This window comes from Oxyura jamaicensis, chromosome 1 (assembly GCF_011077185.1).
Source record: "Oxyura jamaicensis isolate SHBP4307 breed ruddy duck chromosome 1, BPBGC_Ojam_1.0, whole genome shotgun sequence".
Taxonomy (NCBI): domain Eukaryota; kingdom Metazoa; phylum Chordata; class Aves; order Anseriformes; family Anatidae; genus Oxyura; species Oxyura jamaicensis.
Window position 1 is genome coordinate 73,355,950 of NC_048893.1, and position 27,992 is coordinate 73,383,941.

General features: G+C 45.1%; 1 protein-coding gene and 1 long non-coding RNA gene across 4 annotated transcripts; both read left to right on the plus strand.

The window, feature by feature from the left end:
- The first annotated feature begins 720 nt into the window (after positions 1-720).
- On the plus strand, positions 721-17,290 carry A4GALT (alpha 1,4-galactosyltransferase (P blood group)). Of its 3 annotated transcripts, none has more exons than XM_035321460.1 (4): positions 721-874; positions 10,350-12,571; positions 15,695-15,851; positions 16,500-17,290. In XM_035321460.1, exon 2 carries the CDS (start codon positions 10,383-10,385, stop codon positions 11,475-11,477), a length of 1,095 nt encoding a protein of 364 aa, XP_035177351.1. In that variant the 5' UTR covers positions 721-874; positions 10,350-10,382; the 3' UTR covers positions 11,478-12,571; positions 15,695-15,851; positions 16,500-17,290. The 3 variants fall into 3 exon arrangements, with proteins under 3 accessions (XP_035177351.1, XP_035177361.1, XP_035177341.1); XM_035321470.1 differs by lacking the exon at positions 721-874 and adding an exon at positions 985-2,359; XM_035321450.1 differs by lacking the exons at positions 721-874; positions 15,695-15,851 and adding an exon at positions 5,534-6,511 and having other exon boundaries at positions 10,350-11,909; positions 17,253-17,290.
- Positions 9,989-27,992, plus strand: LOC118164213. Its single transcript, XR_004749376.1, has 3 exons — positions 9,989-10,001; positions 26,304-26,311; positions 27,630-27,992. It is a non-coding gene; the product is annotated as an uncharacterized LOC118164213 (long non-coding RNA).

The window sequence follows — 27,992 nt, forward strand, 5'->3', positions numbered from 1 at the left end:
GCTGCTATGAAAGAAATGGTTTAATGTCACTTCTGGGGGGAAAAAAAAAAAAAGTTTCAGATTACTTGACTGTGGGTAAGTGGGTAAGTTTTGTTTTGTTTTATTTAAGGACAGTGTCAAAATTTCTTTTATTGAAATGTTTCCCATGGGTGAGCTTTTGTAATGCATAACTAGTGTGCTGTATCATGGGAGCCATGAAAAACATGGCTAGGAGGCATCTCTAAAGTATTTGTGTCCAAATCCTGCTCCAGGTTCCAGGATCACCTCTACCTAAACCATTCATGCTTATTGTCTAACCCATTTCCTAAAATCTCTGGTGATCTTCCCACCCAGGCTGTTCCATAGCCTTGCAGTCAAGCTATGAAACTCCCTTGCAACTTGCAAGCAGCTCATCCACAGGCTTTTTTTTTTTTTTTTTTTTTTTTTTTTAACTGATTGTTGCAATTTCATCATTTTTTGTTGATCTGTGTTGCTTTGCAATCATCTCCCGTCTGCCTGGGCTCCCATCTGCCTGGGCTGCAGCCCCCGTCTGATAGGCACAGCGATGCGTTGCAGCTGCCTTATCCCAAAATCGAGGTGAACGCGGGGATAGGATTATGGGTTAGAGGAAATAAATAATGAAATAAAATTATAATAATAAAATAAAAATATGATAAAATAGTAAAATAAAATATTAAATTTAAAAAAATCTGGAAGTGGGGCTGAAAAAAAAAAAAAACAATACGCGAATTTAGCGGCTCTGCCCGCCGCTTTCCGGTGGAACCTGACCGGTCGGCCCCACTCCGCCCGGAGGCGGCTCCGGGGCGGGGCGGCGGCGTGGGCCCCGTCCCCGGTCCCATCCCCGGTGTCGACCCTGTCCCGGTCGCGCTGAGAGGTGAGCGGGGTAAAGGGGAGAGCGGGACTGGGAGGGCTGCCCGAGGGGCTCGTCCGGAGAAGGAGAATTGAGGGAAAAGGTTTTTTTTTTTTTTTTTTTTTTTTTTCCGCAGCAGACTTTTCCATGAGCAGCTTCTCTTGAGCTGGAGCCGAGCTGCTTTTGGAAATTCGACTCCGTGGGGCTCGGAGCAGGGAAGAGCTGGCCTCGGAAACCATGGGAGAGCCGTGGAGCGTCCGGCGGGAATGAACGGCTCCCTTCCCGCTGTGGCATGTCCTTCTGACTGGGCTTTTTCCAGGGAATCTCCCCTGCGCAGGCATTGGCTTCTGTAGGGAGCTGGGGAGGGTGCCAGGGGCTGTATGTAGGGTGCCTGCCTGTACCACAGCCTGAAAAGGCTCTGTGCAACGCGAGATGGAAGAGGCGAGCACTGAAGACCTGGGTCCAGGTGAAAGACAGCAGTGTAACAGGAGGATGGGGAGAAAAGGAGCGTGGGGATGCGCCGATCCTGCTGCCAGCAGCAATGGGCTGGCTTGGAGACGAGTGGAAAAGCCAGTGTCAGGAGACAGTGTCAGGAGAGAGCATGGCTGGCTGTCATGTTTCTCACAGACACACCCTGAAAAAGGTCAGAGTTTGAGCAGGGATAAGGTTTGAGGTCTGAGGGAGAAGGATGGACACTTACAGCGGAGCTGTGGAAATGCTTGCTGTGGCAGCAGGAGGAAGAAAGCCCCAGTGAAAGAGTTGTAAGGAACCACGTAATTCCTGTAACTGTAGCAATCTAAACCCAGTGCACTTGCTGAAAGGTGCTGACTCCCACAGCCTTGGCTAAAAATTACTTAAATCAGCATGTGTTTCCTAATGCATGAGAAGCTGCTCACCACAGGCTTGCTGCTTCTGCACCCTGATGCATCCCACACCAGCTTCTGCCGAGCTCCTCTGCCTTTGCGCTGCTGCTATTTTTGTTACTGTGGAGGCCTGAGGAGCAAATATTATGGGGCTCAAATCCCCCTTTTTATGGTTCTTGTAGAAATCCCAGCTGTGTCTCAAGGCACCGGCTCTGTGGGAAGAAGCGATGACACATGTGATGGCCCTTCTTTCATTCTTGTGCCCCTCCTCTGGCAGCACAAAAGCAATAGTCATCCTCGAGGGTCTGATGCTGGGTGAATGGCAATCTGCCTGGTTTTAGGTGTGCAGCTCACTGCCGTGATCCAGTTTTGCCTTCTCACAGGATTCTCACCACTTCTCAAGGCATTGATCAGTAGCCCTGATGAAGCCTTTCATGCTCAGGGATCCTGCAGGGCCAAGGGATCTCACAGCTGGGCACTGTGAAGCTGTGGACTGTGCAATTTGGTGTTACCATTGAGATGAGTTGGGTGCCACCACTACAATGATGTAGCCTCCTGGCCACCTCCTCCTGCATTTCTCTTTGTGCTACCATCTGTGCCTGTCTCACCCTGCAGTGGAGCAAAACCAGCTGTGGGAGCTAAACCAGTAAGAAGATGAAATCCTTCAGCAGAATTAGCTTTTCAATGCTTTAGCTTTCAGGGCTGCTTACAGCAGGGGTAGAGGAACATCAAGAACGAATCTGAGGAGGAAGGGAGTGGGCTTAGCAAAAATTAGCTATCAGTTTGGTTTTGTTGTGCCCGTACTTTTGTGTTTGACCCGTACTGTGTGTGTCAAGAAGTACTTATGAGTAATCCTACATCCATCATATATATATATATATATATATATATTTTAAAATATATATATAATTGCTACAGAGACAAGTTGCTGCCTGCCTGCTGCAACTACCATATAAAACCATACTGATATGTCTGTTCCACACAGAGGTGAGACCACATTAGTAATGTTTAGCATTGAGTAAGTCTTGCCATCAGCACCGTTGTGGTTTGGATCAGGTTTCAGTATGTGCTGGCAGGAGAGATTGGATTCACCTTTATCATCTTTTCTGGCACCCCCCAGTAAATCAGCGTAGCTGTACTATCACTTAGCTCCTGAGGGTTTGCCCTTCCCAAGCTCATGAAAGTCTTGTAGTGTGTCTTCTGGCTTTGAGATCCCTTTCTCTGTGCTCATCTGGGCTTGCCTTTTTTTCCCCACAGGCACTCCTGCCCAAACAAATGCTTTAATTCCCTTACTTTTTTGGTTGTTCAGATCCACAAATCTTATTTTGTGTGGTGCTTTCACTTGGAGGCAGGTATTTTGTTAGCAACTGTCATGATCCAAAAGGGGAACAAAGTAGTGGACAGAACCTTGCTTCAGAGACAATATGCATCATGGGGTGTGGTGTGCTGCAGAGTTCAGGAGTCAACATCATCATGTCACCAGTCAACCCGATGTTCCAGCAAAGCTTCAGCCTGTTTAAGGAGGGAAGAGGAACAAGACAAACAAGAGAGCACGTGAAACTCTGTCTTGGGCAACAAACCATCATCCCCTTTTATATCCTTGATACATAGGAAATCCTTGATTTCCTATGTATGAAGTATCCTTGATACTACATAGGAAACCAATGGGAGAAGTTAATTTTGGTCTTCTTCCTGAGACAGCTGATAGATGATGTTTCTTGCTTTCCGTTGTTTTGCTCTAGGCTCAAGGGCTGCAGCTGAAGTGGAGAGGAAGGTGTGGAGCAGGGTGATGCAGGGAAGGGTGCACCTGCTGTGAGGAAGTGAAGGAGTTTTGCCCCCCTGTGAAGGAGGAGTGCAGGTTAAAAGAAAGAGGGGTGCTCTTCAAATTGTCACAGGTCTTTTTTAGTTAGGAGGCAGGTTACAGCTCCCACATCTCTGTTGTGCTGGGGTCTGCAGTTGGGTGCACTGGCCAGCTTTGCAACAGCTGGCACTGGGGGCTCTGGTGGTTGCACCTATCAGGTGCGAGTAAATCTTATCAATTTTGTTCATGAAATATGTATAGAAACCTCAGGAAGATACCAGGGTGTAGTGTTTTAGTCCTGTTTACAAAGCACCACTAAGAAGTGCTCAAGATCATTTGATTATCCTTGCAAAGATGTGCAGAGCTTTGTATTTCATAAGTAGTCTAAAGACTAACAACATTTTTTTTACAAAGAAATATAAATTTAAGGAAAAAATAAACTTTCATGGTCTTTTGGGGTAACCCAGGCCTCAGGTGTGCCTGAGCAGTTGGGGCATTTGGGAGTGAGGAGCACATATCCACCCAATGGTCCTACCTTCCCACACTCCCCACTTGGCAGCCTTGTCATGGAAGATCTGCTCACTGCTGCAGAGGACAGGTCTCAGAAAGGAAAAGTGAAAGTCAGAAATGGCTGCTTCTCCTTCAGCCTTGGATTCATTTCACCAGACAGATTTCAACATTAGAAATCTCTGCTCTTAATCTGGTAGTTAAATCCTCAATGAGAAAGCTGTGTGCAGTGTCAGTAACATTGGGTTTTAAAGGCAGTGCATTCAGGGAGATTAAGTATGATCCAGATATGCACTGGCCGGGCAGTTATGAGCTAAGTTCTCAGATACATGCATATATAAGCATACTCTCATAAGGTGTGCAGGAGTGAACAGAATCAAATGTATTGTCTCGGCATTTTACATTGACAGTGCAGTGCTTGTATTGGGGTAAGCCTTGTTAAGCAAAAAGCTTTAACTTAGGTTCAGTTTGTGTAAAAAGTCAAGGCATTTTAAACCTGTTAACTACAGTACCTGTTAACTATGCTTTTGAAAAGCCACGTTTCACTCCTAAGCTGTGATCGTGTGAATGGCTTCGTGCAAGCTGACTGCTATCTGCTTTCATGGCATGGGGGCAGAACCTAACAGCACAGCTCCAAATGCGAATCCCATGTCCATCTTTCTGCCTTAGTCTGACTTATTCCAAGCATTTCTGAAGACCGGTCTCGACCATAACTCTCCACAGCACATTGTAACAGTTCACAATGTATCACTTCCTATGTACTGAGCTTGGTAAATGTGCTAAACTTGAAAGAGCAAAGGGATAAAAACTGGAGGGACAGAGCAGTGTTGTATATAGTCTTTACAAGATGTGGCACACTTTGCTTTGACAACGTACGTAGTCTGTAGGTCTGTTTTTTCCCCAACTTGTTTCTGATAAAAGCTTTGCTAGCTTTGATTTTCTATTGTGTTTGACAGGAAGGAAATGCATTTCTCTAACTGGTCTGAAACACAGCAACTGAAAGCTGATTTGTGTAAACTTTCAGCAGCTGCTTTTGGTTATACTTACCAAATGCCTTATCACCAAATGCATTTGATGCAAATTACACCCTGATTCTAAATTCTCATAACTAGTTTCAAGCTTAATATACCTAATTTTGGTGCTCCAAAAGTTACTTAAGAGTTCACCTTGATGGCATTCCTCTGATTGAGGTTTTGAGGTTTTACGCATTTTCTTGTGACATGTTTCCAGTGTCTTTTAGAGGAAAAGATACAAGTGCAGCCCCCAAAAAACTTGTCATGGCTTTCTGAGGAAAAAACTCTATAAGCAGGGAGGAATGAATTTTGGATAAGACATCCTCCATTAAGCAGCAGCAGAAAGATCCTGGATCTCTTGTAACATTCATCTGGGAAAATATCCTGTACTCAATATTAGGCAGCATATCAAAACATTTTAAAGCAGCACTTTGTGCTGCTAGAGAAATGATCTAGACTTCTCTTGTACCACCCTCAGGTAAGTGCAGCCCTGTCTGCCTCATGGCTGGGTGTAATTCTCTGTGCCTTGCTCAGCAAACAGTATGCTGCTTCAGCTGTGCTTAGCTAGCCATCAGGTCTGAAGCATAAGGAAGTATCCCACAGCACGGGAAGATTACTTTGTAGGATGGGTGCTGTGATTGACACCAGGCTGCAGCACACTGTCCTGCACAGAAAGTCCGATACTGAAGGTGTTTCACAATAATCAATGAGTTTATTCCTTGGCATGTGCAGTGCAGTAAATGAACTCAACAGATCTGTCCCCAGCCCCATCGGAAAGTGCAGCCTGGTTTCTGTGAAGGAGGACCTGGCTCTTGACTCTGGCTGCTGTGGGAATTGCTTGCTGAAAAGCCATCTGTGCACTGTCACAGCAAAGCCTTAAAGCTTTTCTTTCTGACAAATCAGGAAACTCCCTTGCTCAGAGTTTATCAATGATTTCTTTGCTTTTTGTTATAAAGCGCCTCAAGTCAAAACATTAGTGTATTCTAAGCAAACACAGCTGCATGTTTGCATTGGTGTGGAAGTCGCTTCTGTGCTTTTGGTCACTTGCTTTGTTCCATCAGTCAAAATTAATTACTTGATGGGACTTGAGTGTCATTTTACCATCAACCATCTCATAGGTTCAGATGTGCCAGACTTCAGCAGACATGATAGGAAGAAACAAAGCTTTTGCTCTAACCCTGGAGGTGCTTGCACTGCCCTGGAGGAGGAACCCAAAGTTTTTGTGGTGTTTCCCTGTTGTTGTTGGAACAGCTGTTTTCATCTGCTGCTACTATTTACTGCCTGAGATTTACTGCCTTCTCTCCTCTTCAGCTGCTGAGTGTCTTTCAAAGAAGACAAACTGGGACAGTGCTATTTCCCCAGTGCTCACTGGGGAGAGGTGCTGGGGGAGCAATAGTGTTCTCTTTAGCCTCCCTCACTTTCCCAAGATTTATGCTTCAACTATCTGGAAGCTAAGCCATCAGAAAAGCTTCATTTGGCAAGCTGATTTTTCTGCCCTAGATACCTGAACAAATACACCCCTTTGGTAGAAATTTGTCCTTAGATTGGTGTAGCTGGCGAGCCCTTTGTGTTGAAAGTAGATAAGAGACAATGTGTCATTTACGGCCTCTCATTTTCTTTGTTTAAAGGATTTCCATTGTAGAGGAAACATTTGTGCAGAATTGCTCAGCAGTTTGTAATCCAAAATTTGAATGCATTTTTACCCTGGTAGGGAAAAAATAAAATAAAATGCTAGGAACTTCTCCTTATTTAATTGTTACAAGGAACACTGTATTGGGCATAAGTGTCAGGCTTTGGGGCACTAGGACTGTAGGTGTGGTCTGTGTAGAAAGAGAAAGCCATGAGCGTGAAAACAGCTTATTGCACACCAAAACTGCAATCTGTCAGAGCAGCTAATGGCATCTCTGGTCAAATGCTTTTAAGAAAGGGTGGTAGCCTCTCGCTAGGGACAGGAGTCATGGAGAGGAGACACAAGAGGAGTCACAAAAGAGCACAAACATGGGAAGATGTGAGGAGTCACAAAACAGGAGTTGAAAAGGTGACATGGGGCAGGAGGCCCAAAAAGACCTGCATGAGGACAAGCAAAAGGAGACAGTAGCAAAGGTGTGAGGAGGTGGAGGGGATGTGAGAGGAAACATAAGAGGGTGAAGAGCTGTCTCCAGAGTGAATGGAGGACGTGGAGGAGGCTGTGGAAGGGGATGTTGTTGGGTACATGGCTTGAGATGCTGTTTTGGAAGGATGTGTTCAGTGCTGGAGAAGGTACCCTTTAGGGACTGTGGCCTATGGGCAGTCCATGATGGCATAGGGACATCCTTGAGGACCTGTGACTGGTGGGTGAGCCATAGCAGGACGGGGACATCCCTGAAGGACTGTGGCCCAATGAGAGCCTGTGCCAGGACAGGTACACCCCAAGGGACTGCAGGCTGTGGAAGACCCATGGTGCAGCAAAGGAGCAGTAAGAAGCAAGGAGCAGTGAATCAAAAGAGTAAGACACAGGGAGCAGTGAAAGAAAACTGCTATGTATTGCCTGAAGGAACTGGGACAGATTGGGTGTAACCTGCAGGGAAAAGAAGGAAGTTGATACTGGAAGGGGAGTGTGGAAGAGGTGTTGGTCTGAAGAGAAGCCTGGGGACAGGGGAGGAAGGGTGTTTTCCCCTGAAGTGTTTAATTGCTTGACTTTTTTTTTTTTTTTTAATGATAACTGAATCAGTAATTAAAAGTTTCTGTTAACGGGTAATAAATGAATTTCCCCAAGTCAAGACTGTTTTGTCTGTGACAGTATATTCATTATGTTGGATGCAAATTGGTTTAGCAATGACACCATCTAACAGCACAAACCCCAGGTGTATGTAACCTGGGAGGCATTTCCCCTTGCTGTACATGAAACTGACATATCCTTGCAGTGCTGGGTTGGCACTTTGGCATTTTCCCAATTACAGCTTTCTAGAGAAGGACCAGCACAAGCTAGTTGCAGGTATTCACAAGTAGTGGAGGCAAAAGCCACAGAACAAAGAAATCTCCCATGCTGACAATGCTCTTCTTCCTTCCAAACCAGACTGGAGCTGCAGAGAGAAATGGGAAAGAACAGGGAGGGGGCAGATGGTAGGGTTGTGACATTTCTTGCAACTATGTGCAAAGAAAAAGTGTTGTTCTCTTGAAGTCTCAAGGAAAGCAGAGGGGATGGAGGAGAAAGGCAGCACACTGTGACATGGCTGCTCCCAAGTCTGCCAGGTCCTGCTGCTGCCAGCACTGAGTGACTTGATACGTGTTGCAAAATTACTGGACTTTTTTGGTTCAAAAAGACAAAAAAAAATGAGAGATGAACCTCAGTGGAGATTTTTTTTTTTTTCAACTGAAGTATGATTAATTTAAAATGGAAAATGCTGTACTATTATTAAGCTGACCTGTAGCTGTCTACACCAGCCATAATGTTCTGCGCTTTTTTACTTTGTGTCATAAAAATTCTGCTTTTACTGATGGATTGTATTGATTGTATTTCTTTTAAATGATGCAAAATCTTACCACAAAGGAAGAAACGGGTTAAAACAGAGAAGACACAAATGTTTTGCATCCTGCAGACAACTTCACTTTTTTCTTCTTCTTCTTCTTTTAAAGAGTATATTCTTTGTGAAACCTTACTGGTTTTCTATACTAAAAGCATAGCACTGCTTGGAGTATATATGCTTTGAGGAAAGTGTTGGTACATTGTTCACGGTTCTCTCTAACTAGACTGTGCATTGCAGGTGTCCAATGTACCTTATTTCAGGCTGCTAAAAACTGTTAGACTTTCTGGGAGATAAATTCAGTTCTGCTCTTTCATCTGCTGCAGCATATCTCTTTACGGTTAAATCCATGCTTTGGACTTCAGAGAACTAAACTTGGTGTCTGGCCAGGGCAGTAAACAAATCTTGTAAAAGCAGAAATTGCATTGTATGTCCCAGCTCCCCTGCCTGACAGGAGGAGGATATATTCATGGTATATATCAAGTATAGGTCACTGCATGATTATTGAGGAATAAACAGAAGGGAAACAAATATCCTGTGATTCTGGGAGCTAAGACCTCTTGACAGAAACAGATGGCAGCACTGAGATTTTAGATGAGTTTTCAGGTTTGGGGAAGGATAGTGGATGGTTTTCCTTTTTGGGAAAACAAACAAACAAACACACTGCAAAAGCTGCTGTCCCACTCAGTGCCAGGTGCCACAGATCATTAGTATGGCAGCAAACTGGAGGACAAAAGAGAATCCAAATTCCTAGTATCTAAGATTATTGTTGTACACATCTGATATTAAAATGATGGACCGATGAAGATAAGATGGAATAATCATTGTATTTCCTGACAAGCAGTAAGCACAGGATGCATCCAGGGAAATGAGGGTCAGTCCTGGTTTGTGATAAATGGAAGAGACAGCCTTGTTCTTATTTTGTTTTAGAAGGAGCATGTTCTGTGCTAGAGGACAGTGTATCACAGTGTATCATCAATGATGTCCTTAGTCCCAAAGGTGATCCAGAGAGCTGCTCCTAACGACTCCTGGTGATTGGTTTCACACCTGGAGCTGAGGCTGTGGCTCTGCTGGAACAGTCCCAGAAAGGGCCCAAATAAGGTGCGGAAGCGTCCTTCCAGGTTTCTGCCTGCCATGGTGCTTTTCAGTTGTGCCCAGGTGCCAGAACAAGCAGCAGTGGGGACCAACTGGCAGACAGGAGGTTCCCTCTGAACATCAGGAATCCTTCTGTGCTGTGTGGGTGATGAAGCACTGGCATAGGTTGCCCAGAGAGGCTGTGGAGTCCTCTCCTTGGAGATCTTCAACATCCAACTGGATGCAGCCCTGGGCAACTTGCTCTAAGTGGCCATGCTTAAGCTGGGGTTTGAACCAGATGACCTCAAGATGTCACTTCCAGACCCAGCCATTCTGTGGTTCTGTGTTCCTGCACTCCTCAGAGCTTATGCAGATGGGCCACTGGCCCCTGTGGTGGGCCTGGGAGTGGTGGGCCCAGTATAATATTATTTGGGCTCCCCCTCCTGCCATCATCCCTCTGAGCTCCTTTGTGGGTGTGCAGGTGAGTTTTATTGCACCCCCTAACAATCTGAAAAGGGCTATAGTTTATGATGGGGGCCTGTGGACATTGCTATGGTATGGAGAAGCCAGGACTCTTTTTAAGAAATGTTCCAGAAGTGTAATTTAAGCATGCTGGCATGCTTAAATTCAACATGTAATTTAAATTCAGTGTTCAGTGTGTCATTCTGCCATAGTGCTCTACTATGTCTTGTGGTCTGCTGACCTGCCTGTTAATGTATTTTTCTGCTTTTACATCAGATCACAACGTGTCTTGTGGTAGAACAAGCCCTGATGGGAACAAGAATGCTCAGGATGCCCAACTGCCTGCTTAAACTGACCAGGCTGGTGCTGAGCCACAAGCTGAGGGCCCTCTTCATCCTCACCTTTAAGTTCATGTCCTTTGTCTCCATCCTGTTGTACTGGAGAATCACGGAGGACACTAAGGTCAGAGACCAAGTCTACAGCTTGCCTACTGAAATCCACTGTGCTCACTCTGTGTCATCTCCCCCCCGCGCCATTGCTGATGGGCCTCCTCCTCCACCTGGGGATGTTTTTTTTGTGGAGACCTCTGAGCGAACCAACCCAAATGACCTTTTCACATGCTCTGTGGAGTCAGCTGCACGGACACACCCTGGGACAAGGGTCGTGGTGCTCATGAAAGGCTTGGCCAAAAGAAATGCCTCATTACCCAACCACTGGGGCTTCTCATTGCTGAGCTGCTTCCCCAATGTGGAAATCCAGCCCTTGGATTTGCCAGAGCTTTTCTCTGGGACACCTCTGGCAAAGTGGTACGCGCAGGCTCAGCAGCGCTGGGAGCCTTATTTCTTCCCCATCCTGTCTGATGCCTGCAGAATTGCCATCATGTGGAAATTTGGTGGCATCTACCTGGACACAGACTTCATTGTGCTTAAGAACTTAAAGAACCTCACCAATGTGCTTGGTACCCAGTCCAAGTATGTATTGAATGGGGCCTTTCTGTCCTTTACACCCAGACACAAGTTCATAGAGCTTTGCATGCAGGACTTTGTGGAGAACTACAACAGCTGGATCTGGGGACATCAAGGCCCACAGCTCCTAACACGTGTCTTCAAGAAGTGGTGCTCCATCAGGAGTCTTCGGAGCAGTAAGAGCTGCAAAGGTGTAAGTACTCTTCCCCGGGAGGCTTTTTATCCCATTCGGTGGCAGGACTGGAAGAAATACTTTGAAGTGGTCAGCTCCTCAGAGCTTCAGGAACTCCTAAAGAACACCTATGCGGTGCATGTATGGAACAAGAAGAGCCAAGGGACAAGGCTAGAGATCACATCACAGGCATTGCTGGCTCAGTTGCATTCTCACTTCTGCCCTGCCACGTATGATATCTTGAAGATGGATTCTGAACGGCAGTGACTCCAAGGATCAGCTAAGAGAAGTTGCCTGGGAGTCCCTATCCTTTGAGCTGTTCTATCACAGATGAACCCTCTTTTGAAGAGAGGCAGTGGGAGTTCAGGAGAAAAGCTATTTGTGGGGTGTAGGTGGAGCCCATGGTTTCAGACCATCTGTGCAGCCCTTTTTCTTGGCGTTAACAACATTTTGGTCCTCTGCAGGACCTTTCTTCTGCTCTGCTTGATCTGGTGGAGAAATGTCAGGAGGGAAGTGAGTGCTGGTTCACTTGTGGCAGCTCCTTCCTTTCTCAAAGGTCTAAGATCCCTTGCTATGTCTTTAAATCTGGAAGGGGCCTTTGTAGAAATGTGTATCTCATCCTCTGACACTGACTCTCAAAGCACCAAAAGGATGGGAGAACAAAGAACAAGAACTGAAGAAGTTAAGGGTGTGCTAGAGGTGTCCTGAAAAAAAAAAAAAAAAAAAAAAAAAGAAAACTAAGGAACAAAAGAAACAAAGGGGAAATGGCTAAAGCAACTTCGCTTCACTTTGCTTCGCTTCACTTTCCTTTCACTTTTGAATGCTTGGGTGTAAGGGACTTTTCATCTGTGGTTTGAGCAGAGAACAGATCAGTGGATCCTCTGTTCAGTGTCAGATCCCAGTACTTGCTTGGAAATTTGGTGTGAATCAGAACAAGAGGATCTGAGGCTAGTTAATCATTTATAAAGAGCTCTTGCACAACAACGTTTTATTTTATATTAATGGCAAATTAACACCCTGTGATGAGCTCTTCCAAATCACACCTTAAATTTCATGTGACACAGGGAGAACTGAACTCTCTTATACAGTGGGTTATAAGTGTGATCAAATGTCCATTACAGCGTCTAGTATCTTTCAGCACTTGGACTGATTCTACAGGAAAGAAGTGATATTTCTAAATATTCCTAAGACTAGAGAGTTTGGTAGGAAACGTATACTGTCTAAATGCAAGTCAAGGAACCGAGCCATTTATGGTGGACGTCTTCAAGTAGCCTGGAGCACTCCTGTTATTCACTGTGCAGGAGTGGAGTCTCTCCTGGGGAGGTCTTGAGAAGTGCAGTGAAAAGATCTACTCTTCTCCTGTGAGTGTTTCACTTAACTGCAATGGAAAAAGGTTTTTTTTTGTTTGTTTTTGTTTTTGCACAAAAGGTGGCAGAAAACCCAAAAGGATATATTGATTCTCTTACAGTTCTTTGTCTGAAAATAATAGAGAAAGAGCTGCAAGAAGCAAGAGTAAGGTAGAGACTAACAGTCTCATTACATCTGTTCACCACCACAATCTAAGTAGATTTGCTGAGGAACATGAGCATAACACTACAATGGGGTTAACAGAGGTGAACAGAGTATTGGTCACCCTGTCTCCTACACTATTAAGAAGGTGCTCCAGTTACCCTTCTGATGACCACAAGTCAGTCAGATCTCCCATGTTACCTAGCCTCATAGCAAGAGCTTTTTCAAGTGGTGCTAGCTGCAAGTCCTCTGATTGTGACTCAGATGACTGCTAGGTCTGCATTTCTCTGAGGCCTCTTCTTTTTCCCACATCATATATAGGAAAGGTGAGGTTTGCTCAGCTTAGCTCAGGCAATGGACAAAAAAAGTAAAAGACTGTGCATGCAGGGACAGCATTTCTCTGTTTGTCTTAGGTTTATTTGTCTTTTCTCTGATGATAAAAATGAGAAAGCCAAATTGCCCATTATTTTTTCACAACAGCTCTCTGTTCCCTGGGGAACATGGCTGTGGAAGCTTAGGAGGGTGTGCACCTTTTGTTTATTTGTCTGCTGAGCTAGTGCTGCTCTGCAATGAAAACTACCTGCTACGAGGGGGGCAGAATGGGAGCTCAGTGAACAAGCAGCTGTTCTGGAATGAAGAAGGTTCTGGAAACACTCCTCCACTGACTGGCACCCCCTGCACGTACATACATAGGTAATGCCATGTGCTGGGGCTGGCTAGGATGGAGTTAACTTCCCCCACAGCACCCATACAGCAGTGCAGTGCTCTGCACGTGTAGCTAGAACAGCATTGGTATCACACCAGTGCTTTGTCTATCGCTCAGCTGTTCCCCACAGCACCAAGACTCTCTCCAAATCCCAGAGCCAGCAGGCTAGGGTTGGGCAAGGGGTGGGGAGGGGATATCACCAGGGCAGCTGACCAAAACTGACCAAAGGGATATCCCATACCATGTGGTGTCACACCCAGCAATAAAAGGTGGGGAAGGGGGAGGAGACCTGGGGGGGGCTCATTATGAAGATACCTGTCCTCCCAACCAATGGCTGCACATATTGAGGCCCTGCTGCCCAAGATGTGGCCAGACATTACTCAGTGATGGGATGTAGAGAATAATGTGTGGTGTGTAGTTCAGCAAGCCATCAGTGTGAAACCACTATGTACTCTCCTTTGTTCTGCTCAGCTTTATGTTATATCCTGGAGACATTCAAGACTTTGAATGTTTGCAGCTCTCCTGGCACTGAAGGAATTGGACTCAATGATTTTTATGGGTCCCTTCCAACTCAGGATATTCTGTGATTCAATGAACATTTTAAAGAACCTTTAAGAATGTCTTCTGCTTGTGGGGAGCAGTAGTTTTTCCTAACTGCACTGAGTGGTATAAGTGGATGCTATTTTTACTTCCTACTCTCTCTGTCACTACTCTTTTTTTTTCTTCTTCTTCTTCTTCTCCCCCCCACTGTTCTATTTAGATGAAGACAGAGAATCATCAGCCCTGGCCTAGTCTGTGGGCACTGGGGCATAGTGTGCATAATTTCTCCTTCTACTGGTTGTTTCTGTTTTGGGCTCTTTGGGCTAGACAATGGAAAACTCAGAGAACTAGAAACCCTTACCAGGGATGGTAAAATGGTGGTTTGTGATCATAAATGCATAACAGAGTGTCTACTGTGGCAATACTATGAACTGAATACAGACATGTTTGGGACCCACTGCAATGAATATCTGGCTTGGTTTACCAATTCTTATTCTAAGAAAGTGCCTTTTTGCATACATGGAGTAGATTTTTCTTGTTTTTGTTTGTTTTCCCTGTTGAGTCAGTGTTCCAAGGTTTGATAATCAAAACAAAGTAGACTTTGGCCTCTTTCCCTTTGTCTTGTAAAAGAAAAATAAATACATTTTTTTACTATTTCTTCTCTTTGTCAAGATGTTCTGTTTTGTTCTGAGAGGCGTTGGTGGCAGGTCTGAGCAATCTGTTAGTTATTATGCTGAAAAGTATTTTAAAGTTGTGTTCTGAACTGACTCAATAAAATTAGGAGTGTGAAGTGAATGTGAGTCAAGATGAGCATAATCACATGTGGAAGGACGCAGACCCAAGCAACCTGCTGTAGGTGACCCTGCTTTGAGCAGGGTGACTGGGCTAGATGATCTCCAAAGGTGCCTTCCAACCCCAGCCTTTATGTGATTCTGTGGCTAGATGGAGCCTGACCTGAGGCTTGAAGAGCTCCAGTGATGGGAATAGCTATAAGTGCTTTCCTAACAGCTTCCCCAGTGTTGGCACCTTATAAGTGGGTCTGTGTTGATGCAGTGCTTGAAAGATCTGGGGAGGGGAGAATGAGTCTGGGAAGCTACAGACCTGATATTTGTTGCAGGCAACTGAGTAGAAACTGCAATAAATCCTAAACTTAGTGGCTGTATGTGTAAGGGGTGGCCATTTTATGGACACATCAATGTGTCTTCTGTAAGGGAAGGTCAGCAGCCAATGAGTACAGAGACAAGGGGGAATTCTGTTAGAAAATGAGGGCCACCTGAGTTGAGAAAAGTTATTCAATGAAGTACCTGGCATAAGAATGAGGATTCCCAAATGGATGAGTAAATTAACTGGTGTAAAGCAGTGTATGTTCAAAGAGCACTCAGGACCTCAGGTCTTTGGGTGAGAGAAGACAGCCCTGTGAAACTCAGCTCAGTTCTTATGGCAGTCACCCAACAGTGACTGGGAATTATTAGCAAAGGAGTAAAAAGCAAAAGGACAATTTGCTTTCTCACAAAACATAAAGCTTAAGGTTTGGTAATAAGTTTTTTTTTTTTTTTTTTTTTTTTTTTTTTCCCTCCTTCTGATTCATTACTAATTAGAAAAATTATTTGCAGCATAGCTGCAAGGCCCATCAGCTGCATGATCTTTGTATCAGCCACCATATTACCTGAACAGATGATGATATAATACAACATCCTTATTGATCAGCTTGTTTTCTCTCTGTGTTCAGGCTCCACAGTTCGTCAGTAGCGCTACGTTTTCCTGCCTTCTCTACAGCAGATGCTCTATCCCCTCAAGCCTCTCATTGGTTTCTCTTCTACAGTTTGCCAAGCTAAAATTTATTTACAGGATTCAACAGGCTATGTTTTGGAGGGTTAGAGAAACAGGTATGTAAAAACTGCTTTTTTTTTTTTTTTTTTTTTTTTTTCCTGTATATAACACCAATAGTACATGCTGGCATTTCTCATAAGAAGAAAATGTTCTGCAAATCCATAGTGGATGGTTTGTGCTGTTTCTCCTCTATCCCCAAAGGCCCAGTGCCTAGTGGAAAACAATCATTTTGTGCTGTTGTGTTCAGAAACCTCCCAATGTGGCTGACAACTGATTTTCTGGCTGCATGGAGAGTTTAGCATGTGATTCAGTCACAGTTCCCAGAGAGTGAATGAGGAGCAGTGCCAGATGGGTTCTCTGTCCTGTTCCCTTCTCCCTGTAGTTGCATATTAAAACTTGCTGTTTCCTGAAGCTGTCTGTTCTAGAGTACAAAGATTTAGATTTGGAGATGGAGCAGAGAGAGGCAAGAGAAGTACCACAATCCTCCCAGCTGCCTCCCCTTCATCTGCATATTGACCTGAAAGCCCTAAGACAAAACAGAGAAGCCAGGAGACTATATCAGAGATAACAAAAAAGCATGCTGTCCTGAAGTGAAGGAAGGAGAGTTCAGCTCTGCCACAGTTCTGTGGTCTGCAGACTTGTCTCTCAATGTGTTTTTCTGCTTTCTTCCCCTTCAAATCATGATGTGTCTCCTGGGAGAGCAGGCTCTGATGGGAACAAGGATGCCCAAATGCGTGATAAAACTGACCCAGCTGCTGCTGAGCCACAAGCTGAGGGCTCTCTTCATCCTCACCTTTAAGTTCATGTCCTTTGTCTCCATCCTGTTGTACTAGAAAATCACAGAAGACTCTAAGATCTGGATCAAGTCTACAGCTTGCATTCATATGGAAATTTGGTGGCATCTACCTGAACAGATTTCATTGTGCTTAAGAACTTAAAGAACCTCACCAATATGCTTGGTACCAAGTCCAAATATGTATTGAATCAGGCCTTTCTGTCCATTATGCCCATACACAAGTTCATAGAGTTTTGCATGCAGGACTTTGTGGAGAACTACAATAGTTGGATCTGGGGGCATCAAGGCCCACAGTTCCTAATGTGTGCCTTCAAGAAGTGGGAGCTGAAGAGAAAAGCTATTTGTGGGGTGTAGGTGGAGCCCATGGTTTCAGACCATCTGTGCAGCCCTTTTTCTTGGCGTTAACAACATTTTGGTCCTCTGCAGGACCTTTCTTCTGCTCTGCTTGATCTGGTGGAGAAATGTCAGGAGGGAAGTGAGTGCTGGTTCACTTGTGGCAGCTCCTTCCTTTCTCAAAGGTCTAAGATCCCTTGCTATGTCTTTAAATCTGGAAGGGGCCTTTGTAGAAATGTGTATCTCATCCTCTGACACTGATTCTCAAAGCACCAAAAGGATGGGAGAACAAAGAACAAGAACTGAAGAAGTTAAGGGTGTTCTAGAGGAAGTGTTCTGAAAAAAAAATGTAAAAGAAAAAAGAGGTGAAAAGACTAAAGCAACTTTTTTATTTTTATTTTTTTCTTGGAAATTTGATGTGTATCAGAACAAGAGGATCTGAGGCCAGTAATATCCAGAACAGTATGATCTGCAAAGGGGCTTTTTCCCCAGAAACTGTGAATTATATTCCCTGGCAGCAGTGGAATAATTTATTTGCAGGAATCAGCTCCTTGAGGCTTCAAGAACTCCTAAGAACATCTATGTAGTGCATGTAGGGAACAAGAAGAGACAAGAGACAAGGCTACAGATCACGACACAAGGTTTGTTGTCTCAGCTGCATTCCCACTTTTGTCTTGCCAGATATGAGAACATGATGAAGGTCTCTGAAGAGTAATGAAATCTTATAATGGGATCTAATGGCCCTTGTCTTCTGGGAAGTTCCCAAAGCTGAAGGAAACGGGATGCTTTTAACACCCCACAGAATTGGTTTCCAGCCTATGGAGCAGGAATTCTGTGTGGCATCTCTGTGATTTTGTACCACTTCTAATATCTGCATGAGAGCCTATGTATTTCAAATATACACCAGAATCTCAGTTCTGACTCTTGTCTTGTCCTTCAGTAGCCCTAGCTAGTAGCCCTAGATAAACATGTCCATTATGGCCTACCAGTTGCTCCTCTTTTGCTGTTCTAGTAATTGTTCTTCCCATACTTTAGGTCTGAAAAGCCTCTCATGTAGTTTCAACACATGTAGGAACCCTTGGCTTGCTCTGTGTAACATTTTAAAGCATGTAAATAACTGCCAACCAGTGCTACAGAACATGTTTTAGAGGAGCTTAAGACCAAATTTCCAGGCTGTAAAAATTATTATGGCTGATCAAGTTTGGGGATAGACTGGTAGTATATTAAAAAATCTTTAAGAAACTAAAAATAATTTTAATCTCTGCTTGGCTCAGTGTTAAGTTTTTCTTGCTTGCCATAGGCACTTTATTTCAAATGATCTTTTCTATTGTTTTACATTCTACAAAAATAGGCTTACTTTTCTAGGTAAGAAGGGGGATGGGGCTGAAGCAAGGATTGTTGGAGCTGTGCCAGGGGGAACAATAGCAAGGCCGGGGGATAAGGCAATGGCCCAGCTGAAGTGCATCTACACCAATGCACACAGCATGGGTAACAAACAGGAGGAGCTGGAAGCCATCGTGCAGCAGGCAGGCTAGGACTTGGTTGCCATCACGGAGACGTAGTGGGACCATTCTCATGACTGGAGTGCTGCAATGACTGGCTATAAACTCTTCAGAAGGGACAGGCAGCACAGAAGGGGTGGTGGAGTGGCTCTCTATATTAGAGAGTGTTTTGATGTTGTAGAACTCGAGGCTGGGCGTGACAAAGTCGAGTCCCTTTGGGTTAGGATCGGCGGGGCCAACAAGGCTAGCGTCCTGGTTGGGGTCTGTTACAGACCGCCGAACCAGGACGAGGAGACGGATGAGGAGTTCTACAGGCAGCTGGCAGAAGTTGCGAAATTGTCAGCGCTGGTTCTCGTGGGGGACTTCAACTTCCCTGATGTATCCTGGAAGCACAACACAGCCCAGAGGAAGCAGTCTAGGAGGTTTCTGGAGAGCGTGGAAGATAGCTTCCTGACACAGCTGGTTAGTGAGCCTACCAGGGGTGGCGCCCCGCTAGACCTTCTCTTCACAAACAGAGAAGGACTGGTGGAGGATGTGATTGTCGGGAGCTGTCTTGGGCAGAGTGACCATGAAATGGTGGAGTTCTCTATTCTTGGCAAGGCCAGGAAGGGGACCAGTAAAACCACTGTATTGGACTTTCGGAGGGCTGACTTTGTGCTGCTGAGGACACTGGTTGGTAGAGTCCCTTGGGAGGCGGTTCTGAAGGGCAGAGGAGTCCAGAAAGGCTGGGCGCTCTTCAAGAGGGAAATCTTAATGGCGCAGGAACGGTCTGTCCCCACGTGCCCAAAGACGAGCTGGCGGGGAAGAAGACCAGCCTGGCTGAACAGAGAATTGTGGCTTGAGCTTAGAAGAAAAAAGAGGGTTTATAATCTTTGGAAAAGTGGGCAGGCCACTAGGGAGGACTATAAGGATATCACGAGGCTGTGCAGGGACAAAATTAGAAAAGCCAAAGCTCATCTGGAGCTCAATCTGGCTACTGCTGTTAAAGATAACAAAAAATGTTTTTATAAATACATCAACACGAAAAGGAGGACTAAGGAGAATCTCCATCCTTTACTGGGTGCGGGGGGAAACTTAGTTACAAGAGATGAGGAAAAGGTGGAGGTGCTTAATGCCTTCTTTGCCTCAGTCTTTAACGGCAATACCGATTGTTCTCTGGATACCCAGTACCCTGAACTGGTGGAAGGGGATGGGGAGAGAGATGTGGCCCTCACTATCCATGAAGAAATGGTTGGTGACCTGGTACGGCACTTGGATGTGCACAAGTCGATGGGGCCGGATGGGATCCACCCGAGGGTACTGAGAGAACTGGCAGAGGTGCTGGCCAAGCCGCTTACCATCATTTATCAACAGTCCTGGCTATCGGGGGAGGTCCCAGTTGACTGGCGGCTAGCAAATGTGACGCCCATCTACAAGAAGGGCCGGAGAAGGGCCTGTCAGTTTGACCTCAGTGCCAGGGAAGCTCATGGAGCAGATTATCTCGAGAGTCATCACGCAGCACTTGCAGGGCAAGCAGGCGATCAGGCCCAGTCAGCATGCGTTTATGAAGGGCAGGTCCTGCTTGACGAACCTGATCTCCTTCTATGACAAAGTGACGCGCTGGGTGGATGAGGGAAAGGCTGTGGATGTGGTCTACCTTGACTTCAGCAAGGCTTTTGACACCGTTTCCCACAGCATTCTCCTCAAGAAACTGGCTGCTCTTGGCTTGGACTGGCGCACGCTTCGTTGGGTTAGAAACTGGCTGGATAGCCGGGCCCAAAGAGTCGTGGTAAATGGAGTCAAATCCAGTTGGAGGCCGGTCACTAGTGGCGTTCCCCAGGGCTCGGTGCTGGGGCCGGTCCTCTTCAATATCTTCATTGATGATCTGGATGAGGGCGTTGAGTGCACCCTCAGTATGTTTGCAGATGACACCAAGTTAGGTATGTGTGTCGATCTGCTCGAGGGTAGGAAGACTCTGCAGGAGGATCTGGAGAGGCTGGACCGATTGGCCGAGGTCAACTGCATGAAGTTCAACAAGGCCAAGTGCCGGGTCCTGCACCTGGGGCGCAATAACCCGAAGCAGAGCTACAGGCTGGGAGATGAGTGGTTGGAGAGCTGCCAGGCAGAGAAGGGCCTGGGAGTGATGGTTGATAGTCGGCTGAATATGAGCCAGCAGCAATGTGCTCAGGTGGCCAAGAAGGCCAACAGCATCCTGGCCTGTATAAGAAACAGTGTGGCCAGCAGGGCCAGGGAGGTGATCGTCCCCCTGTACTCGGCTCTGGTGAGGCCGCACCTCGAGTACTGTGTTCAGTTTTGGGCCCCTCGCTACAAGAAGGACATGGAGGTGCTTGAGCGAGTCCAGAGAGGGCTACAAAGCTGGTGAGGGGCCTGGAGAACAAGTCTTACGAGGAGCGGCTGAGGGAGCTGGGCTTGTTCAGCCTGGAGAAAAGGAGGCTCAGGGGTGACCTTATCGCTCTCTACAGGTACCTCAAGGGAGGCTGTAGTGAGGTGGGGTTGGTCTGTTCTCCCACGTGCCTGGTGACAGGACGAGGGGGAATGGCCTTAAGTTGCGCCAGGGGAGTTTTAGGTTGGATGTTAGGAAGAACTTCTTTACCGAAAGGGTTGTTAGACACTGGAACGGGCTGCCCAGGGAAGTGGTGGAGTCACCATCCCTGGAGGTCTTTAAAAGACGTTTAGATGTAGAGCTTAGGGACATAGTTTAGTGGGGACTGTTAGTGTTAGGTCAGAGGTTGGACTTGATGATCTTGAGGTCTCTTCCAACCTAGAAATTCTGTGATTCTGTGATTCTGGTCCTCTTCAGAAAAATAAGTAGGCAAAAGCAGTTCTTTTACCAGGGCAGAGAAGTGAGAGAGATATTGAGAACAATACTCTCCACCTGAGTCACTGCTTGGAAGTAAATGTGTCATTATCGAAATTCAACACCTGCAACACCTTGTAACATATTTAAAATAGCAATGGTGGTACAGTCAGTGATTAGAAAGTATTTTATTGTGGTTTATTTGGCTCTTATTGTTAGAGAGTAGAGTAATAAATAATTAGCAACTTGTATTAATGCAGCTCATACTTAATTTATACCCACCTTTTCCATTGTGTCTAGAAACATGTATTTTATGACTTAATCTCTTATTCCTGTAGGTACCCGTCCTTGAATTCAGAGAAATTGTCATGTTGTCTGTGTCTGGACTGTGAGTGTACAACTTTTCTCAATGCTATGCATTTGTTTGATTTAGAAGAGTTCTTCCATCGAAGTATTTCTATCAGTTGTTATGATTAGTCTGTGAAAGACCAGGCTGAGCAAAGATACAGGATGCTCAAAAGTACAGCTGATCACACATGTCTTATAACTCACATTTTTGGGCTGGATAGTGAAATATCAACATCTTTATACAGTAACTTGCCATGGTTCAGATATGCAAAAAAATGATTAGCCACTAATAGGATGATCTCCTTGGCTGTATGTCTGAGTTTTTTTTTTCTTCTGAGTTTTTTTTTTCTCTGTCATTACTTTGTACTTGCTGTTTTTTCACAACATAGAAATCTCACTGCACTCACTGACTGTGCATGTGGGCAACTCTGCTCCCAAAGGGAGCCCCCAAACTGGCAACCCTGTAGGATTATCATCACCACATGCAGGCTCCTGTATGGTAACCATAAGCAGAATGAGCCTGTGGCTTTCTAGACTAAACTATTTATTCTTCTTTTAACAACCACTCTTTTTTTTTTTTTTTTTTTTTCCTACAAAAACGAGAACCATAAATTTACAAAAATCTGTTTACACCTAGCAGTTTACATAACAGGCTAAGTGCAATGCTGGACACAAGACTTTTGGGTTAGCTATGGTGTCATTCTGGGGCTGGGGCTGCTGTGACTTCAGTTGGGCCATCAACCAGATGGGGGCTCAGCATGGTTGCAAGATTTTGAAGCCCAGATGAAAGCTAATGCTCCAAACTAGAGATGAGACTTGAAGTGGACAGCTGTTGCTTTGGTACCTTTCCAGTAACCCTAGCCCCAAAGAAGGATAAGAGGATAGCATGGGACAGAAAGCTACAGGGAGGGTCTGAAACTGAGCTGTGATGTGCTTTCCTATGTTGAGCTCTGACGTGCTTTCAAGTGAGATTGCTGCTGGCAGCTGACTGAGTAGCTGGTGCCAGAGAAGTCCCTTTGTATCCTGCTGCATGCGTGTGAGCAGAGCATGGTAGGAGGATGAGACAACAGATATAAAAGACTCAGAATGGATATAAGGAAATCCTGTTTCACCATGAGGACAGTCAAGCCATACAACAGGACATTTTCGGACTCTGTCACCTGCTTGTTGGCACCCACCACTTGTTAGCTGTTCAGTTCTGGTTTAGGTATTTTTCTAATGCTCTGTTGACTCTGTCACCCAGGCTCAGCAATTTCACCTTTGTTTCACTTCCATTTTTCACCTTTGTTTCACCTTTGTTTCACTTCCATTAGTTTGCTGACTGTAGTGTACATATTCACTCACCAACAATTTTTCTTACTGAAGCCAAGACAAGACTACACAACCATGTATCACAGAACCAAGCTTTGGTCACAGGACTCTGGGTTACAGTCTCATCCCTGGTGGCTCGATATCTTTAATACTGAGCCATTGCTATGCTCAGTATTAATGTCTGGCAGCCACCAGCAGGGTTCAGCATCTTCTTTGTGGTAATACCCATAAACTTGGTCTTGTCTTGCTGCTAGGACTTGCTTATTGGGTGATGCTTGTACGGACTGTTCTGGTGCACCATTGTGCTCTTCCTTATCTTATTCAACTCAGCAAGCAATTTGTATTGAGGCAGTAGCTAACAGCACTTGTAACATGAGAAGAACTGCTTCTCTGCTTTAAATTCCTATGCCAACATTCTCAACCGGTATTGTCACTGAGTGCAAGTTAATTCTATCAAAGCATTCCTGTATGAGAAAATAACAGCAGCTGCTATTATTATTATTATTATTATTTTAACATTTGAAGATGCTATTGAGCAAGCTCACTTAAATGAAGTTGTGCATGCCTGTTTTTCTGGAAGCCAGTACAGCTCAATCTTAATTCATTATACAAATTTCCTACTCTTATCTAAGTGTAATAGCATGACTGACCATTTTCCAAAAATCATAGTCTACTGTGTATTTTATTTAGGGAGACTGAAAGTGAGAGATGTTGCCATGAGTGGCTAAGTGATTTTCTGTTTGTGATCATTACTCAATTATCTTATTGCTTTCCTTTCTTCCATACAGCAGACAGACTTTGTATTTCATTCTATATAACTTCAGTCAGAGGTTATCAGATCTATGGCCACATGCTCAGAGCCAACTGCTGTAAAACTGTCATATTGTTTCTCCCCACAATCCCCACATGTATTATTATATTATTTTCAGAAACTTGCTAATATTCTCTGACTCTTTACTGTTAATTGCTTTAAAATTCTTCTTACACCATGGAGTGTCTATCCACATATTCTAATTACACTAGTAGATATTTTTATTATTGTTTCTTTTATTCCAGTTTCCAGTAGAAAACTTGGTTCAGGAAAAAAAAAAAAAGAAAAAAAAAAAAGAGGGGAGGGCGGTGGAGGGGTGAAATTGGATATTACAGATTAATTCAGGAAATGTAAAGTACAGGAAAATTCAGGAAATAAAAGGTACAGAAGGTTCAGTTAAGATGCCATAAGTGTCCTCTGTATATAGCTGTGATATCTTGTCATAATCAAATATACCCCATTACAATATTTTCTTACTCTCATCTCACCTCAAATATTCCCACAAGCTTGAACTGTCACACTTCTCTACCATCAGAAGGAGGAACTCTAAAGATGTTGCTCTGACCTGTAATTCCCCGAGTGTGGGAATAAAAATGTTGTTTTTGCAGAGTTACATTGTTTAGAGGGAAGGAATGTGGTACTGAGATATGCTTGCAGTGATAAGAAAGCTTAACAATTTGTATTACAGGTGTGTTTCATCCACCTTGGTGAGGAAAGGTTGTTATTTTTGTAACTGTGTTTTCCTTTCACTGTTTGCAGTCTCTCCCTTCACCTTCATCTTCTTTCCTTCTTCTGGGCAAGGCAGAAACAGGATCTGCAGAAAAGGAAACTGAGCTACCCTCTGGTTACACAGTGGCTTTGTCATCTTCTACAAATTTTCAGACAGTTTAATCCATCTTTGCTTATTGCAATTATCTTAAAACTTGTCCATTCACAAACACACCTATTCAACCACTTACACCAGGCTGGCCAAAACCTCTGCCCCACTTCTGGGCAAAGAAAACCCTCACCACCCAGCCTGGCGACTGACCCCACTGCACTGGCAGAACACCACCGAATTTCCCTCTGCCCCATAGCTGCAGCTTGTAAATATCCTTGTAAAATGAAGACAATCAGACTCCTTAGATCAATTAGGTGAAGATCAAGGTGTCAAGTCAAGCCAGATAAGTGAAGAAACATTACCACTTCAAACAGTAAAAAAAGTCAAAAGAATTTGAAATTTAATAGCAAGTGAAGGCCATGTATTGTCTGTGAAGCATCGGATAGGTTATGAACCTGGATTACCCAGTCAATGGGGAAACAGGGGAGGGTCCCGGTCACAGAATCACAGAATTGTAGGGGTTGGAAGGGACCTCGAAAGATCATTGGGTCCAATCCCCCCTGCCTAAGCAGGTTCCTCAGAACAGCCTGTCCAGATGGGCCTTGAATATCTCCAGAGAAGTGAGACTCTACAACCTCTCTAGGCAGCCTGTTCCAGTGCTCCGTCACCCTCATCGGGAATAAGTTCTTTCGCATGTCAGTGCGGAACTTCCTGTGCTCTATCTTGTGGCCATTGCCCCTTGTCCTATCCCCACAAGCCACTGAGAAGAGGCTAGCTACATCCTTCTGCCTCCCACACCTCAGGTATTTACAGACATTGATGAGATCCCCTCTCAATCTTCTCTTTGTCAGCATACTTGCTGAGGGCAGACACTATTCCCTCATCAAGGTTGTCAATGAAGATGTTGAACGAGACCAGACCCAGCACCGACCCCTGGGGAACACCATTCGTCACAGGTCTCCAGCCGGACTCTGCGCCACTGACCACTACCCTCTGAGCTCGGCCAGTCAGCCAGTTCTCAACCCACCTTACAGTCCTCTCCTCTATCCCACATTTTCTCAGCTTTGCTAGCAGGATGTCATGGGAGACAGTATCAAAGGCCTTGCTAAAGTCAAGGTAGATGATATCCACTGCTCTCCCCCCATCTACCCAGTTGGTGATGCCATCATAGAAGGCAACGAGGTTGGTCGAGCACAACTTCCCCTTGGTGAATCCATGCTGACTACTCCTCATAACATTCTTCTCTTCCAGTTGCTTGGAGATGGCATCCAGAACAAGCTGTTCCAACACCTTTCCAGGGACAGAGGTGAGACTGACTGGCCTGTAGTTTCCCAGATCCTCCTTCCTGCCTTTCTTGAAGACCGGAGTGACATTGGCTGTCCTCCAGTCTTCAGGCACCTCACCCATTCTCCAGGACCTTTCAGAGATGATAGAGAGTGGTTCGATGATCACCTCTGCCAGCTCCCTTAGCACACGTGGATGCATTCCATTGGGACCCATGGATCTGTGTGTGTTGAGCCCACTCAGACGCTCCCGAACCACTCTCTCATCAACCAGGGGGGAGCTCTCCATTTCCCGGTCATCAAGAAAGAAAGTATATAAAATGTACTATGTGACTAGTAGGTGCTCTCCTGCTTGTGGGACGCCCACCATTGCAATTGCAAATAAATTACTACTTCACTGAGATCCTCACCTGAGCCTAAGTTATTGTCTACAGAGCATTTCTCACAATTTGGGGGCTTGTCCGGGATCCAGTCACCTACTGGGGAGCCCCATCACTGCAGCAGCAGGAAGGCATGTCCTGCTGATTTCAGCGGTCCTGTGCATCAACGGTAGTAGTTCTGCAGAGAGCTGACAGAGGGCCCGAGACTGATTAAAGAGTCAGGATCCATGAAGTAGTGGGGAAGGGAAGAAGGTAGGCACTCTGGGTTTAAGAATTGATCTGGTAACTCTGTGCACAGACCAAGGTAAGACATATTAAGTATTGCCTTGGGGTTGGGTGAGACTCTGTGTGATGTGTGATTGAGATGTATTTTTGTACAAAGTGAGTGTGGAGTCCTGATCCACGGTTCCATAGCTCTGTGAGGGGCATGGCCCGAGACAGACGAAGCGTGAGATAAGAGAGAGAAAGGGAGTCTTGGGAAATTTGGTGTACGGTAAGTCCCTGCACAGTGAAGTGTTTGACAGTACACCAGGGAAATTTGGTGTACTGTAGCCCTTGCACAGGGAAGTGCTTGGGAGTACACCAGGGAATCTGGTAAACATAGGTGAGTGGTACCCCTTGCTTGGTAAAGTGCTTGGCAGTACACCCCCATTTTCCAGGATCAGAACTTTAGTGTGTGGTACCCTGCAGGAGAGAAATCTCTGTAGCAGCACACTGACAAGGGCTAGGAAAAATGGGAAATATGAGTTCCAGGGGACAGGGAGATACCCCTGGGGGAGTGCCTACCGACAGTTCTTCCTGAAGAATGATAAGAAATTGAAAAAATAATCCTAAAATTAGAGGAGATGATAAAAGAAGAAAATGGTTAAATATTAAGTATCAGTCTGGACAAAAGAACCAATTAAGGAAACAGCAGTATTTTGGCCAAAATACGGGTCTGATGAACATTCAGGCTTTAAATTTATACGTAAACAATAAGATTCCTTTTTTGGAGAAGGAGCCAAGTTATGCTCCCTATAATCCTCATATTGCACCGGTGGCAGCAGCAGTTGCTCCAGGAAGGGAGACAGGGACTGTAATTAACACTGTCCCTAGAGAAGAGCATACTCTAGGCTCTGGTAAGAATTAGAACAAGGTAGAAGAATTGAGAAGAATTGAGAATTGAGAAGAATTGAGAATTTTGCCTTCCCTGATACTAACAGTACTAACACATCCTCTTAGGTGAACTACCCCCTCTCCTTACCAGCAGAGACGTTAGGAGTTTTAAGAAGGAGATGAAGTCTTTAATTGAGGACCCCATCAGGCTAGCTGAACAATTAGACCAGTTTCTATGACCTAACATACTCTTGAGAGGAAATGATGTCTATACTAAGTATGTTGTTTACAGAGGAAGAAATAGGAATGATCAGGAGGAGAGCTGCTATACAAGAATGGGAAGGAGCTCATACTCCAGGACCGGGGGTAATACCAGCAGAGCAGGGGTGCCCACCTGCCGATCCTGGCTGGAGTGGTGATAGTGCACAGCACAGGGGTCATGTGGGAGACTTGGGGTTGGGGTGGGGGAGTGCTCAGGGGTGAGTCCCGAGGACCTGGTATCCCAAGGGCTCTTGAAAAAGGATTTAGCTGATGGGTTCATCCACGTTTGATACTCTTCCATAGCTAACAGACTGACTAGCCACCTGATAGCTTTTGGTATTTTCAAACCATAATTGTTACCTGTGCTGCTCAGGGGGAGGAGGTGGAAGAGGATGGATTTGGGGAAGGCGTTTGTAACTTGCTTTTAGTTTCTCACTGTCTAGTCTGCTGGTGATAGGCA

Bases quoted from the DNA above. Each gene is read 5' to 3' on its own strand.
- A4GALT (XM_035321460.1), top strand. From the start codon at position 10,383: ATGGGAACAAGAATGCTCAGGATGCCCAACTGCCTGCTTAAACTGACC.